Genomic DNA, 18,689 nt, shown 5'->3' on the forward strand with positions numbered 1-18,689 from the left:
GATCGACCATAAGTGGGGACCAAGGCTATTTTAATGTTAACATTACCATGGTCACCTTCATGAACCCTTACCTAATGCTGGTTTGTTCAGATGCTCGCGTATAAAAAGGTTTCTTTTTAGAGTCAGACTACTTCAGTGATGTTACAATCCAGTACTCCCAACACCAATAATTCATTACTGTGGGGGTGAATCTGAAGTCAAACTGGATGGTGGCGTTTTCCAATAAATGGAGCAAAGGACAAAGCTACCTTCAATGCATATCATTATAGGAACCAATAACAGGGAAAGGGAATAAGAAAATACGATAATTTAGAGAGAAGAAATCGTTTTCCAAAACCCTTAAAGTATGCCTGAGCAACTTTCACGTTGAAGCTGCCCAGGATAGACTGAGCAGAGAGTGGCCATGGAGTCTTTCAGTGTAGGGAGGGACACATCAGTCTTCTCATCGAACAATTTGGTTCAACCCAGCCACAATGTGGGAGATCACTCTCCTATCAATAAACTTCTGAACTTCACAACCAAGCAAAAGAGGACTGGGAGTAGTGTTCATGATAATTGTGCAGGTCGTCACTACTAGCCCTAACCCTTAGGCATTAAGTTTATTCTCAAACAGTAAAAGGGTTATTTAAAGGTGATGCTGGAAAATCATAGTGGCAACAGAACTGTTGTATTTAGCAACTAGAATTTTTCCTTCTATTTTAAAGAAAATGGAAATTGAAAGAAAGGGAAAGACGAGGGTGGAGGGTAAGGATATGCTGAATGTATTGTTTTGATGCTGCTGCCTGAGGACAATTTGAGTTTTGGAAAAAAGTTTAGAAACAGCTATGGTTAGGGTTTCTCACTCCAGTCTGGCAATGCTGCAGAGGGGCTGCTCTCAGCTTCAGAGAGAATGTCATCTTTCCAGCCACTTTGAGCAACCGCACAAACTACAGGGAATCCTCCCAGTAGGCATTATAAACATGTATTCTACATATGCAATACACATGGATATTTGTCAAGAACACTATTGAACATTAAATTTTTAAATGAAAACCCACAAAACAAAAACGCTCCTGTCAGCAACCACTTCATTACTGAAAAATGCGATTTCTAATCAGGGCAGCTGAGATACCCACTGGCGCATCATAAATCACTTCCCATTTTGCTTAAATATTGTGGATTTAACTTTTTAAAAGGTGAATTTCATATGGGTAAGAAAGTTGGGTTAATAGTGTTGAAGCTTGACATTTTATTTAGCCACAGAAAAAGTACATTAGATACACTGCATTTCTCCACAATGTCCCACTAGTGCCTCAATCCTGAGCTGGAGAAACAGTTGCTGGGAATGATAATTCAAATTGATATCACATTTAACACTTTATCTCCCTGCTAAGACTGGAAACTTCAGTGTCACTTGTGGCACTCATTTTATAATGTGCACATCTGTCTATTAGCATTTGGAGTGTGATCAACTCATTTCAGAGCCATGAGATAGATAGTAACCTGATCCCCACCGACACAGGCTAAATGTGAACTGACAATCCAGAAGCAAAAAGCTACCTATTACACATCTGAGCCAGCGGTTCTCAAACTGTGGGTCGGGACCCCAAAATGGGTCACAACCCCATTTTAATGGGGTCACCAGGGCTGGCTTAGACTTGCTGGGGCTTGTGGCTGAAGCCTGAGCCCCACTGCTTGGGGCCGAAGCCGAAGCCTGAGGTATTCAGCCCTAGGCGGCAGGGCTCTTACAGGTCCCCTGGCTGGGGCTGAACCCCTTGGGCTTCAGCTTTGACCCCTTCCAGACCCAGGGCAGTGGGGCTTGGGCTTTGACTCCGGCTCCCACACCCAGGGCAGTGAGAATCAGGCAGACTCAGGCTTTGGTCCCCCCTTCTGGGGTCATGTCTTAATTTTTGTTGTCAGAAGGGGGTCATGGTGCAATGAAGTTTGAGAAACCCTGATCTGAGCCATCCAAGCTCCTCCTAACACCACTTTTTAAAACATTCAGTTTAAACAGTGAAAATATTCTTCTGATTGCTTCCCACTCTGAGGATTCAAAACCCACTAATGCAGAAGCACTGTATCCACATAGAAAAGGCACTATAGTGTCATAAATAAAATAACTGTCACATGATGGAACTGAAGCATGTAATTCCCCATACAATTAATTGCAAAACAGGAATTGCTATACTGGATCTGTCCCCTGGGCCATCCAGTCCAGTATCCTGACAGTGGCCAACACCAGATGTTTAAGAAGGTGGAAGAAACCTCCCAATACCTACTAATTCTAGATTGGCTTAAGAGTGAAGCATGAAGATTAATATCTCTTCCAAAGTGTATATTAGCATTAAGTAATTAGAAGTTTGTTCACACTCCACCTCTCCCCATCACAGGGGACTGTATTAGCAGGTCTTCGTTTTGCTGACTTCTTCATAAAAGTGTGGCTTGCAATTTCACAAGTTACCACCAGGGTATATACTTGGATCACAAATAGTTCTTTCAGGTGTACTACAGTTTAAATCTCTGTGCATGGATGGAAATACCACTCCCAATAATTGCACAAAGTTAAACTGGGGAACTATTATTTCTCATTAAAAATTATCTTTGGGGAGGAGCAAGAGACAGTATGATCCCTTTGTGGTAGATTCAAAGCAGCACAAACAGACTCCATGTATTGTATTTTTAGTTACCTTGTATGTTCTCCCAATAAGCTGAGAGCCAGCCTGATGAGTAAGTGACTTGGCTAGGTACACAGGATACAAAAAAACAAAAACCAATTTTTGCCATCCTTTTCTCCTGAGCCCACTGACACATCACCTAAGATTTTAATACCGTGGCGTGGCCATACTTGCATGGGATAGAGGGAATGTTTCCCCCATGCAAGTCTTTGCAGCAGTTCAGCAGCACACAGCACTATCTCTGTAGAGAAAGAGAAAGCATTACACTAACTCTAAACGCAGTGTGGCAGTGCTTCTTCCTCCCAGTGGTGTGGCGACACATGAATACAAACTGGGGACCAATGATGATTGTGAAAGGAAACATGATGCAGTTGCAGGTGGAATGGACAGAAAAGCAGGCAAGGATAAAAGGAAATGAGACAATGTTGGTAAAGAAAAAAATAAAAAGAGGGGGGGTGTGAGTGAGAGAAATTTCTACCAGAAACAGTACCTCGTCAGTCACAGACAGGAAGAGTTGCTCCCAGAAAAGCCAGAGGCTTCAGGAACATAAGGCAAACTTGACCAAAAAGAAAGAATATGAAAAAAAGAGGCAAGAAGAAAAGGAAAAAATAATTTCTTTTGGCATTAAAATGTTTCCAAATTGGATCAATTTCTTGAAGTTTACTAAGTGATGGACCGCCGGAAGTCTCAACCATTTTTTTTTACATTTAGGTGTCAAAAAAAGACAGTATACATCCTCACAAAATGCATTCAGCTCCCAGAGAATGTTTTGATAGAAAGCAAACTTACACTTTAAAATAGTAAGAAAATGTACTGCACTCCCCACATCTCTCAAGTACATCTTCATCAAAATCAAGAGTCAAATAACGGGCACAGAAATCAGACCTAGAAACAGAATTAAGCATTTTTTCCTCAAGACATTTTTTACAACTTTCTGTATTTACACTTTTAAGCAAGTGAACAAAAACCTGTAGAAATTAAACACTATAGATTGCTAAAATCAAAACATAAGTACAACTTTTTAATTTCAATATTTTAAAGTACAGAAACTGGAAACTATGAATATCAAATACAAATTTAAACAAGCCACTTGTCCTCCCCTAGAATAACCAATGTGAGCTACTTATAGAAACTTACAAATTTAAAGTAAAATTGAAACAAAAATAAATACTGTACATACATTTTCCCTGCCTGCAGGCAAAAGAGGATGGGAAATACTGTTATGAATTGAAAAAATGCTCTTAAAGCTGCAGCATCCCCTTTCCCAGCCAAATACTCAACACTGTAGTGCGTTTTTGTAAAAAGACACACCCACACACACACACACACCCCCAACGCATGCACACGGAGACCCCTATTCAGGCAGACAAGCCAGTATTTTCCACAGATGTTCAAAAAAGGATAGAAATTAGACAGAGTAGAAAAGGGAGAGGGAAAGAAATGGGCCAGCAAAATATTACTACAAAACTAGTAAATATAGCCAAGAACTATCCCCTTTTTCAAATTTCATGGATTTTAAAAAAAGAAATAACTGCCAAAGCACTGACAAAATTAGACATATCCCAGCAGAAGTGATCATTCATATTAATATAATCTCTTAAAGTGATCCCTTTCACTCCCGTCCCACAGCATGAAACTGTTATGGCTTAATTTTTTTATTAAAAGTAGAAAAAAGTTCTTTTCCAAAAGGAAATGCAGTTTATGAAGAAGCACGTGCATTTCCTAATCAGTGCTATTCATATTTCCCACCCCCTGCATGATTCACCATTTGTTTTGCAACCAGAAATGGTTTTTTGTTTTTTTTGTTTGTTTGTTTGTTTTTTGAAAAATGGATGTTGCAGCTTTTTAATCCAGTTTAACCACAAACAGTAAGGCCTTGGTTTCATTTCTATTTCTTCTGCAAAATAAAGCGGCTCTAGGTTTGCTTAGTCCCAGGGCCATGGACAGCCTTTAATGGTCTGGAAGTATTATATAAAAGAGCTTTAAAAAGACGCTAAGATTTTTGGTGGCATGGAGGCTAGAGGGGGTCACTAGCTATGGTTTGGTTCTAGCCTCAGCCCTGCTCAGTCCCCACAATTACCAACCAAGGGTCAGCCAGATAATAACTCAGCCCTGGGTTAAACTCCTGCAAAGGTTTCAAAATGTAGGACTTCATGCCCTGGTGAATGAAAGCAGCCTGTGCCATAGAACACAGCTTGAGGAAGCTGAAGCTTTTTAAAGGATGGCCATGACACTGTGCTCTCTTCTCTCTATTAAAATTAATACAGGTACTTCAGCTTAAAAACGTGGCCAGAAAGTAATAATTGTTCATTCTTAACATCAAACCTTTTTGAAATGATTTCTTCAAGAATTATTTCATGTAGAATATTATAGGTTGCATAGGTAATCTACCTCAGAGGTCATTAAGGGCTACTTTGTAGCCAGGCTTTATTAGCAAGTATAGTACAGGAAGAAAGGGGAAAGTTGCTGGAAGAGTCCTTGATATAATTTCTAGGTGGTCTTTCCATTTTCACAGTTTTCTTTTTAAAAATTATAAGAACTTGAGTACTTGGAGAAGAGCAACCCCCAAGTGTTTCATTTCATATAATTTTTCCTTCTAGCAACAGAAAGTTTAAAAAATAAGTACAGTAATTTTATCTTAAAGTCCAAATTCTTCATGTCTTTTTTTCCCCTTTAAATATCCTCCTTGAAAATGAGTTCCCATAGGAGGGCTCAGTCCCTCAGCAGCCCCATATCAGTGCTCCTATCCATCTTACCCCCCCCCCCCACCACCAAAAAGTGAAATGTGAGAAAAGACAGGTTATTTTCTCTCCACCTCTATAGCACCAGGTTCAGTCCATCTACAAAAAGCTTGGTGCAACAGTGTTTTCTTCCAAGAATATAATAACATCCCAACATACAAATACATGAATAAGTGAGATCAACACATCCTCTTCATCAAGCTACCAACAGGAGACTCATTTGTTATCAATTATCAAGACCATTTCTTTTAAACTGATTGACTGAGGTTCCCTCTCACCCCAAATCAAGTTTTAGTCTCTTAAAGACTTCTGCTGGAAGCATGGAAATCAGGAGAAAATGGAAATGAACCTCTGCCTGTTGACAGCCTATGAAGAGACATTAGTACACTCACTACAATGGAGAGCCACCTTGAAAAAGTGGGAGAGAAGGGAAAAAGAAAGAAAACTAGAAATAACCATTAAACATATATGGGTCCAGCCAAGTACTTTTTCTACTAGTAAGATGGTAGCTATATACTTTGCTAATGAGGAGGCTTAGAAGAGAGACCTGCTGCAGACAAGTCACAGGGAAAGCAGCATTGTGTATGTTCCATATTCCAAACCTCCTTAATTCCAGATTCCATTATGGCATATTTCTGTTTCAGTGAGTAGTGTTCTCAGAATCTACATTAAAAAAAAAATCAGTCTTTACTCCCCTCCAATTCTGCTTGATGTCCCTTGTGAAATACTTCTGTTGTCTTAATTAATAAATAAAAAAAAAACGATAGCCAGTAAGAGAAAAGCAGTTTGGTTTGGTTTGCCAGAACTGAACCAGTTACTCAAAGCCTGGCAGGTATGACCTGGTTTTCCTTGAGCTGACACAAAGAGATCAGAGGTAAGCTTTTTTCTTATCATTTAAACCAGTATTGATAACATGCTACACATTTATCAAATATTTCCATGAGAATATATCAGAAGATAGAATTAAAATTTCATACTGAATGTTGAAAGTATTTTTTCCTCTCATCATTACTGACTGAAAAATTTCTTGCCTGAGAACATTATTATTTCTGGTCACTTTTGAAACCTGTAGAGTAACTGCTCCTTGTCTTTTGTTAGTTGGTAATTTGCGAGTATCACTTTTATTGTCCCCTTTCCCCAGCACCCTAAACAAGGCTGGCAGCATGCATTAAATAAAAATGGTCTGCCAACAGAGTTTGAACTCATCCAATGTGTTTTTGGCTATGGGTTAGCAAAATCAATTAACTCTGATGTCTACACTACTTTCAAATCAAAAGCTGGGCGGGGACGAAGAGAAAAACAATAATTTGCAAGTTCTGGAAAAAGAAAAATCATGAATGCTATTTGCCCAATGCATACCCATGTTATATTTTGATATTTTCTCATCCAGAAATGGGCTGGCCCTCACCTAGCTAGTTCTGATCTTTAATCTAGTTGTATACATGGATATAGCTACATGTAAATCAGGAAGGTAAAGTTGAATTTGTTTTTAAGCACAGCAGGAAGAAGCTATCCAGGACAGAATATGGAGGACAGGCAAACTGAGTGGAGTTAAGACAAATCAATAAATTGGATAGCTAAGCCAAGCCTTTTCACTCTCACTATACAGGATGGTATCCCTAGCACATCAATGTTTTACTTTTGGCTGGACCCTGCAAAATGCCCTTTTTACAGAATCAAGTAAAGTTGTTCCCCTCTCCGCCCACCCTGAAAAGTTAAATATTTAATTTTATATTACAGAAAAATACAAATTTAAAATCAACATTATTTACAGGTAATTCAGAATTGGCATTTACTATCAGCTCTATGTAAAGCATGGCACAAATGATCATTCTGAGATCAGCTAGCTACTAAACTCAACACTTACATATGCACCTGTTAAGACTGAAATTGGCTCTCATGTGCAGCCTTGCAAGCAGCACATGTTCAGCTGCCTCCTTAGTTCCTCAGTAAAATATATTTTTGAAGTACACTAATGATTATCACTGGTTTTAGTGCTCCCTCCACCCACCACAGGAAGTAATCTGCCAAATCTTAATTCTGCAATTTATATTTTAAGAATTGTTTCTTCAACCAACACAATTATTCTGAAATATGAAACTTAACCCATTATATTGCACTCTCTCCCATCCCCCAGGAAAATATAAAAGTTGCTCTCCTCTGTACTAACATTTAAACTAAGTTGTATAAAACAAAACTTCTCAAAGCGATTTTATTTTCTCCTTAAGAGAGAAAAATCATATGGCCTGGACCGAACACCAACCATGTCAGAAGGAAGAGCATAAACCCCAATTTGAGGGAGGGGTGCTTTTTAAGACATGTTAGCTACTGAACTTGAATAATCATGCTCTCCTTGTAGACAGAAGAGTCTTTGCTTTTCCACTTTGGTGAGTCAGCAATGTGTACAGAATGGGGAGAGGCTAAGGGAACTAAATTGGCAGAGCGCATGCACCTTACAGGGCAACAAAAGCCCAACCAACAGCTTATAAAGAGCAGGAAAAAAAAATATAAAATATGATTTCATATGACTTAATTTAAAAATAATTAATAATGCATCACATCCCTGTTTAAGACTATAACCTGAATATCAAATTTAGGAGTCCAGACTAATCACCATTAATGTGGCTCTCCACTGCACCAAACATACATTATCAAGAACAATTAAAAACCTTCACATTCTTAAATCTAAATTAATAACCCCCACAAAAAAAGTCTTCCAAATAAATAGTTAAAAATGAATTTAAAAGTTGTAAAAATCTGTCAGAAATAAATTATGGATAACCACCTTTATCATCTCCCCCTCACGAATTAGCTCAGACACTACCAGCAACAAAGTGATATTCAAGCCCTGATGAGAGACTGTTTCCCAGTCCACTGTCTCTCTGAAGATTTCCCCATTCCCAAATGGTTATTGCTGAGCGGGTGTGGCACAGTGAAAATGCAGCATTGGTTTTTTTGTTCATTAGGCAGTGTTCTACATGGTACATGCAAGTCTGCTTCGGGCAGAGGAACAGCAGAAGCTCCAGGCTCTGCTGCCCTCAATACTGGCTGTGAAGGAAAGACAGCAGCAGCAGCTACATCAAACAAAGAAGCGTGCATGGCCATTTCGGTTCAGCTTAAGGATCTTCCCAAGGCGCTGTTTGGCAGTTGCCATTCCTTTCTTTGGACGCTTGCCTGGAAAATTGAAACCAGTATATCAGTCTATTTTTAGAACCGATTTTGTAAAACAGATAAACCTAAATGGAAAGCAGATTCTCTCCTGCAGTCTGACTTTTCTACATCGCAGTTCATCTCTGTCCAATTGTTTTGGACCAAAGCAGTGGGCATAATGGACACATGAAATTCAGAGTTACTTTTCCTAAGCTACAGTCAGCATTGTAATAGAGAATTTGATTATATACTTCCAGATTTTCCTAATTTAAATAGGAAAACCCACTAATCTCTGCTCTCTGAATTGTGCCCTTCCCTCAGATTTGTACTCAACTAAATTACACAGCTAAGGAGATAACTAGTTAAGACCATCACCTTTAAAGCCTCATACTTTGAGAATCTCATCTCAGAAAGAAGAAAAAAGCCCAGATGCTTAATCTAAACTAGATATCATTACTTCATAGCTGATAAATTTGCAGAAGTTGTCAGCACTAACTAGGGAATGCTCAAATTGGGCATAACCCCATTAAATCCCTCTTTTTCCACTATACAACTACCCCATGCCGAAATTTGACTGCAAGGTGATGCTTATGTTGGGTTTTTGTCAAAGTCTAGGTCTTCACTTTTTGCTGCTTATGTTTCAGACAAGTTTTTCTTAAGCTTCTAGATAATCAAAAATAGGAAACCAGGTTTTCTGGAGGGAAAAAGGACAGAAGAAGACAATGTTACCTTTTGTGGCCTGGTTGCTGATAGGGGGTGGATTTGACGCTGGCCTCTTGGTTGGGTGAAGGGGTATGGACAAGGATGTCTCACCATATGGCCTATCAGGGCTGAGGCTGCCGTCACTCAACCGACACTCCCCTTGGATCAGGGTCGAGTCCCGCGTGCACTTGCCATGTTGGAAGCTCAAGCCATTGCTGTGTGTAAAATTTCTATTCTCCTGAACCTTATGACTAGCTTCTGATGCACCCTCCTTCTTAATATATTTCTGAGCTTTACTTGTATCCTGGAGCAGAAGGGGGGAGAGGGGGGAAATCAATCACACATGAGGACTTATAATTTCTGAATGCAAACCCCTTTTAATTCTTCTCATTGTACTGCTGGACAAATTAAATATTTCTGAATGAAGATACAATTCTAATAGGAATAAAGCTGGTCTGTTTTAGCATCCTGTCCTTTTCTCTACAGTATATGCTCGTTCAAAAACTTAAGTTATAACAACATGATATTTCTGTGTAACTTTTTTCACATGCAGTTATGAAAGTCACTAAAATTGTGGTACACTGTTTAACTGTTGCTAATACAGATACAGGGAAGTAAGGAACACACAAAAATATATAACCCACTTTTTCCACTTTCATTATTTTGCAGGGACCAAAGTGTGAACACGTCCTTGATTTCACAGACAGTTCCTAACTACAAGGAACAATATCACAATCAGTGAATATTTAAATTGGCACTTTGTCTTGAATATTCAGTAGTTGAGACACAGACAGTTCTAAATTAGGAAGTATAAAACCATAAGCCTTACCATGTAATTACATATTCCTGTAGAATACTAAATTACCAAGCAATTAAAATATAGTTACTAAATAGTATCAGGATCCTGTAACTTGAGGTATTACTAACATTTCTAGTGAACACAAGCTATAGAGGTAAAATGGACAGCATTTAAGATACCAGGAAAAACTGGGAGGCTCGGAGGAATTGGTAACAGGATTTAGAGTCGTTCATCTTCTGGCCTCTGACTGGAATCCAGCCCAGATTAAGAACTCAAAGATGACGCCAACTACTGACTGTCTGGTGGCCTATGTGAAATGAGTTGAGCTGCCTTAGTCCAGTTTCTAATGGGCAAGTGTCCACATCTCAAAAACCACCACACAATTGACAGCCTTGTATGGCAGTATGACTAGAGGGTAAAGAAAGAGGTGGTGAAGTGTCCAAATAAAGTTTGACTGGGCAATATGGGAAAGCTAGAACTTACTCTGTCTGAAGTAAGACTCCATGTCTGTGGATCATCAATCTGGAACCTTTCGTGAACAGTAAATTCACCTTTTTTCTTAAGATACCTAGTGTCTTTATAGTAATTTTATAATATACTTAGGTTTCCTAAAACATCCAAAGAGGCAGAACAGCTCAGATAAAATAGGATACAGATAGTCATCAGTTACCAGCTCCAAAGTTATTTAGTTACCAGACAGGCAGTAGGGAGATACCCTCATCAAGTTTACTGGTTTTGTTTTTTGTTGACAGCTGCATACTCCTTGTTCTATAACAAGGGTTAAAATGTTGTCTTACCTGAGGGGTAACCCTGGAAGCTGCATTTAGCTGTCTTGCCCATATTGAAGTCCCCACGCTTCTTTCCTCTTCCCTCGTGTGCTTACCTAAAAAGAAATTTAGCAAGTTGAAACTCTGAAATGCTTAATTGTGACTGAAAAACTTGAAACCTACAATTGAGATGAAATAGAAAAAGTATTGTGAAAGATCTTAGACAAACTATTCTCATAATACAAGGGTCTGTTACCACAGATCTCACACATCAGAAATGTCAGATTTCTCACTTCCCCTCCATACCTATTTGGCACATCAAATTGCCCAAATTTCTGCTGACCCTCAATATGAAAGTCTGATAAATACGGCCATGTGGATCTGAAAGTACTGATGCTGAAAACAGCTGCCCTCATTGCCATAGTACTGTCTAAGTACCATCAAAATATGCCTGGTGGATGCTTCCTTAATATCTGTTTCTTGACTTTTCTGCATCCTTGTAAGACAGTCCACAAAAGGTGCAAGCCTTCTGCAACTCACATTCACCACTATTTTTTGTTTGTTTGTTTTTAAAGTGCTGGTATGCTTTGGCTGGATAGTCTCAGTTGGAGTACTGTGCCCAATTCTGGGTGCCACACTTCAGGAAAAATGGGGACAAACTGGAGAGAGAGAGTCCACAGGAGAGCAACAAAAATGATGAAGTTTAGAAAACTTGACTTATGAAAAGACTAAAAACGCCCTGCTTTTAACCTAAGAAAAGACGACTATGGGGGACCTAGTAACCTTCAAACATGTTAAGGGCTGTTATAAAAAGGACAGTGATCAATTGTTCTTCATGTCCACTGAAAGTAGGACAAGTAGTAACAGGCTTAATCTGCAGTAAGAGAGATTTAGGTTAAATATTAGGAAAAACTTTCTAACTATAAAAGAGTAGTTAAGCTCTGGAATAGGCTTCTAAGGGAGGTTGTGGAATTCCCATCACTGGAGATTTTTAAAAACAGGTTGGACAAACCCATCTCAGGGATGGTGGCTTACTTTAATTTGCCCTGTCACAGCACAGGAGGCTGGACTTGACTTCTCAAGATCCCTTCCAGCCCTATATTTCTATGATTCTATGACTGCAAGACACAAAATAGACTCTACAATGTTACAATCTAAATGCCCATATGAAGGAAAATGAAAGCTGACAACAATGCTGATTTGTAAACCTCATGCCCAAGAGCGTCCCAGGACAGCAATTCAGTAAGGTTTCGATGGGGGATAGGGCTTAGCTGAGAAAACCAAGGTGGGCTGGGAGCAGAATAGAAGAACTTAACCTACATCAGGCTGGAGAATCACAGCCTTTTTGGTCAGTACAGTTTTTTTAAGGTAATTAAAGCCTTTTTCACTTAGATATTGTGTGTAACTTTGGTTAAATGGGAGATGGGTAGAAAAGGAGGAGACTGCTGGGTCAATTTCTGAGAGGACTAAAAACCTTAACTTCAATAAAAATAGGCTACCTAAGAAACTAATTAACAACTAAAGCACTGTTTAAGACATCTGGGATTATTTTCTCCAGAGCTGTTCTTCGTCTGTCATCTCTGGCAGGTGGAAGGAGCAGAGGTAATTGGAGTACTATGCCTCCTTTTACAGACACACCCTAGAATGCTCATGAACAGGTAAGAGCCAAGCAAAGAGGGGTGCATGAGATGGGCAATGCTAGTTACGTTCCACCTTCTGAGCTCCACATGGCTGCTGTATCCCAAATGTGGGACTATGCAGAGACCACTCAAAGAAGAATCGGTGATTTGACTCTGAATTGGTGAATCATCATGGTAACAAGTCTTTGGCTGAGACTTCATTCCACTTGGTCTAATTCTTGTATCATAGCCAGGCAGTGCTGATCTCTCTTTTCCCTTTCATGTGACGAGTTTTCAAGAACAAATTTTCTCTTTTCCCATGACAGATGGTGGACTGCTTTTTAGATAAAGGGCAATTGAATTTCTTTCTTCCTTGGGAAATGATGCATGTTATTACAGTGGTGGCATCTGTCATTCCCAGAATATGTTTAAGACACCTCTTCCTAAAACTCTTACAGACCTAGTCAAAATGGCCTGAACTCTAGTCAGTTTTTTGACATCTCCTGAAAGTATAACCCCTGAACCATTTTTACTAATGCAGGCTCCCAGAATTTTGTCTATGGTAAGTAGTGTTTGGTTCTTCCTGAGTGATAAGCTGGTATTTTGGAACTATCTACTTTTTCCCAGACTGGCTGATGTCCAAAGAATGGACAGTGTAAAGGTCTGTAGCAGCTCTATGTTAACTTGTCCAGATAAGAATCAACGCAAGATCCAAGCATCCCAAGGAATCTCACAAGGTGACAATTGTGACTTCTGGTTTCTGCTGAAACAGTCTAAGTATAGCCGTAATCTTTGATTGCTTCACCTACACAATAAATGATCTCTCTTTGTAACTATCTGGACACCTAGGTGAGTCATGATCTTGCTGGCTGCGGATGTTTTTTGTGGTTTATCAGGAAGTCATACTTGAAAGAACTGAATTGTAGTGTTATTGTACTGTCTGACTTAGTCTTCTAAGCCCTGATAAACAATTTAAGAAAGAATGGTATGGATTCTCTTCTCTCAAAGAGCTGCTATTGGACCACTAAGACATCTGTGAAGATTATGGGACAGGTCAATAATCTTAACCATAAGAATTTGTATTGGAAATACAAATTGTTATGAGAAAAATGGAGGAATTTCATGTGGAGGTTTGGAATAGGCATGTGTTTCTTTTAGGTCTATTGATGTTGAGAGAATTTGCTGATACTAGAGAGACTACAAAAAGTCTCCGTGTAATTTAAATTTTCTTGGTACCTTGGTCCAGTATCAGCACAGATTCCTCCCCACCTACCTAGACGCACTGATGGGCCACAAAAAGTATTGAGCGACAGAGTCCTGTGGCACCTTATAGACTAACAGACGTATTGGAGCATAAGCTTTTGTGGGTGAATACTCACTTCGTCAGATGCGGTATTGAGAAATCTCCAGTTCCTAGCTCTGCTGAATTGCATGCCTCTATTATTGCTTACATTATTGCTTTGTTTTTAAACTTCTGATGCTATTCTGTATCTTTGGGACCCTCTTCAATTCTATTATATATCCCTTTCTATATTATGTCTAGGACTCATTTCTCCAGCATAGTTCATTTCTATAGATAAAACTTTTGGTGTCACCCGATGAGCTACACCCTTGCAGAGGCCACATCTAGTCACACTGTGCTTGTGTGTATGGAGATAAGCTTGGATAGAGTATTTTTCTCTGAATAGATCTTCTATTCCAACTCTGCAGGACTTTCTCCTTTTCCAAACTATTTTTGTAGGTATCTGAATATTGTGGACTACAAAATGATTTCCCCGTTCCTGTAATAGACTGTGATTTTTCCTTTTTCATTTCACCAAAGGTAAAAGTTTCCTTTATCAGCTGCTTTTCAGCTATAGCATTTTCTAAGGTTTACCAAACTGATCTCCCTATGAGAATAAGGCTGCAGCCATTAACTGTCTAGCCTTTACATCTGCATTCCAGGAACAAATCCATATGTGCTTTTTAGAGAGACAGTATTAGAAGCCATCAAGCAGACTGAGAATCTAAGGTTTATCTAGTGAGGCATATACCATGAAAGCAACAGTTAGGGAGATCTTATGAACTACTGCTTTCAGCTTTTTCCCCTGGAGGGAATTACAGCTTTCAGTTCATCCATCCGTACCGGTGTAACTCCTGTAAAGCCAAAAGGTGCTGAAGAAAATTTTGGGTTGACAGCTAAGGCCTCATTAAAGTTAGGCTCCTAAATAGATTTGGCCTGGTTTACAGAAGTGTTGAGCACACTTTTATCTCACTGACTTCTGGAAAGTATGCCAGACTTATTTAGGAACTTCACTATGGAACTAGGAACCTAATTTTAGGCACTTATTTTTGAAAATCTTAGCCCTAGTGTAACATAGTGTGGCAATGATAGTTAATGTAAGTACCTACCACATTCTGTTTTATGACTCTGGGATGGCTGCCTGTCCTTATGCTTACTTCTGGGGTAACTTCTGTGTTCCTGATGAGAGGTTCTTTTATCTGTGCAGTCTGTGCTTTGTGTATGACCTGGTAAACATGTGGTATAGTGCAATCCTGCCATAGAAAGCATGCCATGAATAGCTTCTTCTTCTGTACTTGTCGAGGTAGGACATTCCCTAGAAAAACAGATCAGACAGTACATAAGGGAATTTTAATTTCACTGAAGGAAATAATTTTTATATTCATATTAAACAAAGGCTTACAAATTTGTTTGTCTGGAAGTTCTTATCAATTTATAAACCAGACCTCCCACATCATTTATCTCACCCTTTACTTGGAGTTTCATTTTTAGATGGCTTCTGGGTAGTTTGACAGAGGTCCCTTATCATCTTAGTTTCCTCCTTGAAATTTGATGTTACCTCCTGTTTCTCTTCATCACCTGAGCTTTCTGACTCCTCTGTAGAGGAATTATTTAGCTAGAACAAGAGCAAATAGTACATGAGATGATCATCAATTCTAAAGCTCTAATTGCTATTCTAATCTACACTTAAAGGTTCTCCATCTTCCAGTTAATTAGTTTCTCAGAAATAGCTAATAGTGCAAAGAATGCCATAACACTGAACACACATACAGGTCTAATATATCCGATTTTATCAAATTTGGTCAAAAAGGTTGAAAGTGTGTTTCAGAGATTTACAGCTAACACCTCCAAAAACCTACCTTGTCTTACAAAAACTCTACACTTTATCTTCAAAAATTAAAATTTGAAAATAGACAATTAAAGAATACATCCAGTTTGCATGTCAGATGTTCCATCATTCATTATTCATCTCAGCTGGCTTACAGTGCCCACCCAATCTTAATTATGCCCCTTTTTTGGTTCTGTAATGGAAATATACTCTGGATGTATGCTGTTGAATTTATATATTGCTTATTGAGTATAGAACAAAAGATTACTAAAGCAATATAAATCTCAGATTTCTATATGTTAATTACCCTAACAAACTGATGTGTTGATGAAGTGGAAGAATATCTTTATCAACAGAACAGAAATCAAAGCTGTGAAAAATCTGGGACTGGGTTGTCTTTTTTAAACAAAAATAACTCAGCGGAGGTTACTGTGGGAGGGAATTTAAATTTTTTGAAATTCTGAAGTATTTACATGAACACTTTTTTTGGTACTATAAAACTTTAGGCTCTAATTTCAAATCTGTGAAAAGGCAAATGATGAGATTTTAGATGCCACTATCTTTCTCAAAACATAACTGGAATTATAATTTAGGTCTCTGTTCCATGCCTTTCAGCAGCTTTTTATTATTAAATAAATGTATTACTGTAGTGCCTCAGAACCCCAGCCATGGACTAAGATCCCATTGTTCTAGGCACTGTACAAACAAAGAACATACATACAGTCCTTTCAATATCAGCTTCATTTACAGGAGAAGTCTGTTAATCTTTGCCTCCCAAAAAGTGACAGATCAGCGATTATGCTATAACAACTGAAAGGCCAGCAACTAACTTTAACAAGAGGAAGTTACTTGCCTTATGCAGTAACGATGGCTCTTTGAGATGTCTCTCTCTGAGTGCTCCACTGTAGGTGTCCTTGTGTCCCTGCGCTGCTGATCAGAACACTTTGATAGCAGTGTCCATTCAGCTCACACATGCTCTGTTCCCTCCTCGTGCCCTTCCCCCCAGCACGAGGCTAACCAGTGCATGCTGGCAAACCCCACTCGGTTCCTTCCCTACTGCAGAGTCCTTAACAAGAACTCCAAAGTAGAGGGGAGACTGGCCACTATCAAGTTTTGTACTCCTGGAAAGTAGGCTGCTGAGAAAGTGACATTGTAGGAAATGCACCAGAGTTCCATAACTTCCATAACAAAGGGAGGGTAATCTGGTGCCTCCCTGTCGATTTATGTAGCACATACATACTATGTTGTCTATTAGGATATTTGTGTGTATTCCCTTGATTTGTGGAGGAAATGGGTGCAGGCACTGTTGACTACCCTGAGTTCTAGGAGGTTGATGTGAAGACATCTCCGTGTATGACCGTTTACCCTGCATCATAAGGTCATTTAGAGGTGTGCCCCATCCTATGAGGGATGCATTGGTGGTAAGAAGTAATGATGGAGAAGTTTGCAAAAAAAGGGATCCTTGTGAAGACATCTCCTGGATTTTTTCCCCCGTCCAGAGAGTATTTGACCTTGATGGGTAATGACAGGTTTGTGTAATCTCTCTGTTTGGTCTGTAGACCGAGCTGAACCACATTCGGAGGCACCGCATGTGAAGTCTGGCATGAGATACCACAGATGTGCCTGCCGCCATATGCCCCAGAAGCTGGAGGTAGTGCCTGGATGATATTTGAGGGTTGTTTTATATTGTCTCTATGAGAGTGTAGTCAAGGTGTCGAACCTGTGCTGAGGCAGGAGCACCTTCACCTGTAATGAGTTGAGGTCGGCCCCTATGAACTCCAGGCACTCTACAGGGACGAAGGTTGACTTTTGGAAGTTGATCTGTAGTCCCAGTTCCATGAACAAGTCTACTGCGGTTTGAGTGACCTGGCAGGCCTCACTGAAGAAGCAGGCTCTGAGGAGACAATCGTTTAAGTAGGGGTAGATCATGATCTCCTGGGAGCATAGGAGAGCCACCACTACAGAGAGTACCTAGGGGAATACTCTCAGAGCCAATGAGAGGCCAAAGGGAAGTACTCTGTATGGGTAATGGTCCTGGCCCAAGGAAAATCTGAGTAATTGTCTGTAGGAAGGTAGGATCAATATGTGGAAATAAGCATCCTGTAGGCCAAAGGCCGAAAACCAATCTACCTGTTCCAGAGATAGAATAATCGCTGATAGTGTGACCATCCTGAATTTTTGAGCTGACAAATTTGTTCAGAGCTCTGAAGTCCAGTATGGGTCTCCAACTTCCCTTCTTCTTGGGTATCAGGAAATAATGAGAGCAAAAACCTTTGCCTCGCAGATGTTGAGGTACTAGTTCTATGGCTCCTAGGAGGATGAGGTGAAGATCTATTTCTTGTCGTAATACACTCTCGTGAGAAGAGTCCCTGAAGAGGGACGGGGAAGGGTGTTGGCGGGGGGGAGGGGTTTGAAATGGATGGAGTACCCATTGTGGATGGATTTCCAGGACCCAAACCCATCGGATATTATACATTCCCAGATGTTGTGGAAGGAGGCAAGGCGGTAACCAAATGGGGGCAATGGGTTGGTCAGCTGCAGTTGGTGTTGGGGTGTGTGGGAGGAACGATCTGTCGATGCCTCAACCAACATGTCAAAATTGATGTTTTGAGGAAAATGGTTGCGACACAGAAAGCTGTGGATCTGATGGTTTATGTTTAGAAAACCTGGATTTCTTTCTCTGAGGCTCATAGAAACATTGGGCTGGATAATGCGAAGTGCGGTAATTTATGTTGAGATTGTGAACTAAACTTTTCTTTTGTCCAGGAGCATAAATCCCTTCTCGAACAATTTGTGCCTTCAAAGGAAAGGTCTTCTACACTAGTCTGCACATCCTTAGGGAAGCCAAATAGGTGCAACCAGGACGCTTGCCGCATAACCACTGCAGAGGAGCGGACCAAGCTGCTGTGTCGGCTGCATCAAACACTGACTGGAGCACTGTTTTGGCTACTAGTTGCTATTCATTGACAATGGCCTGGAACTGATCATGCTGTGACTGGGAGCTGATAAATAAGTTTGCTGTTAAAGCTTGAGAGTTTGCAATTCTAAATTGCAATGTGGCAGAGGAATAGGCCTTTCCCCCCGAAGAGGTCAAAGCATTTCCAATCTCTATCATAAGAGGTGGATCTCACTTTGTATTGGTGACTC

At 39.8% G+C, this 18,689-nt stretch overlaps 1 protein-coding gene across 1 annotated transcript in view; it reads right to left on the minus strand.

Annotated features, from left to right (window-relative positions):
- Positions 1–5,425: 5,425 nt before the first annotated feature.
- KDM7A (lysine demethylase 7A) overlaps positions 5,426–18,689 on the minus strand; it is a 99,925-nt gene continuing 86,661 nt past the window's right edge. Inside the window, exons 16-20 of the mRNA XM_024211588.2 lie at positions 15,181–15,329; positions 14,824–15,029; positions 10,844–10,929; positions 9,275–9,551; positions 5,426–8,569 (exon numbers count right to left, since the gene is read on the minus strand). Coding sequence (XP_024067356.1) covers positions 8,475–8,569; positions 9,275–9,551; positions 10,844–10,929; positions 14,824–15,029; positions 15,181–15,329 — 813 coding nt within the window. The 3' untranslated portion in view covers positions 5,426–8,474. The remainder of the gene's footprint in view (positions 8,570–9,274; positions 9,552–10,843; positions 10,930–14,823; positions 15,030–15,180; positions 15,330–18,689) is intronic.

Source organism: Terrapene carolina, unplaced genomic scaffold (assembly GCF_002925995.2).
Source record: "Terrapene carolina triunguis isolate 2854851 unplaced genomic scaffold, T_m_triunguis-2.0 Scaffold247, whole genome shotgun sequence".
Taxonomy (NCBI): Eukaryota; Metazoa; Chordata; order Testudines; family Emydidae; genus Terrapene; species Terrapene triunguis.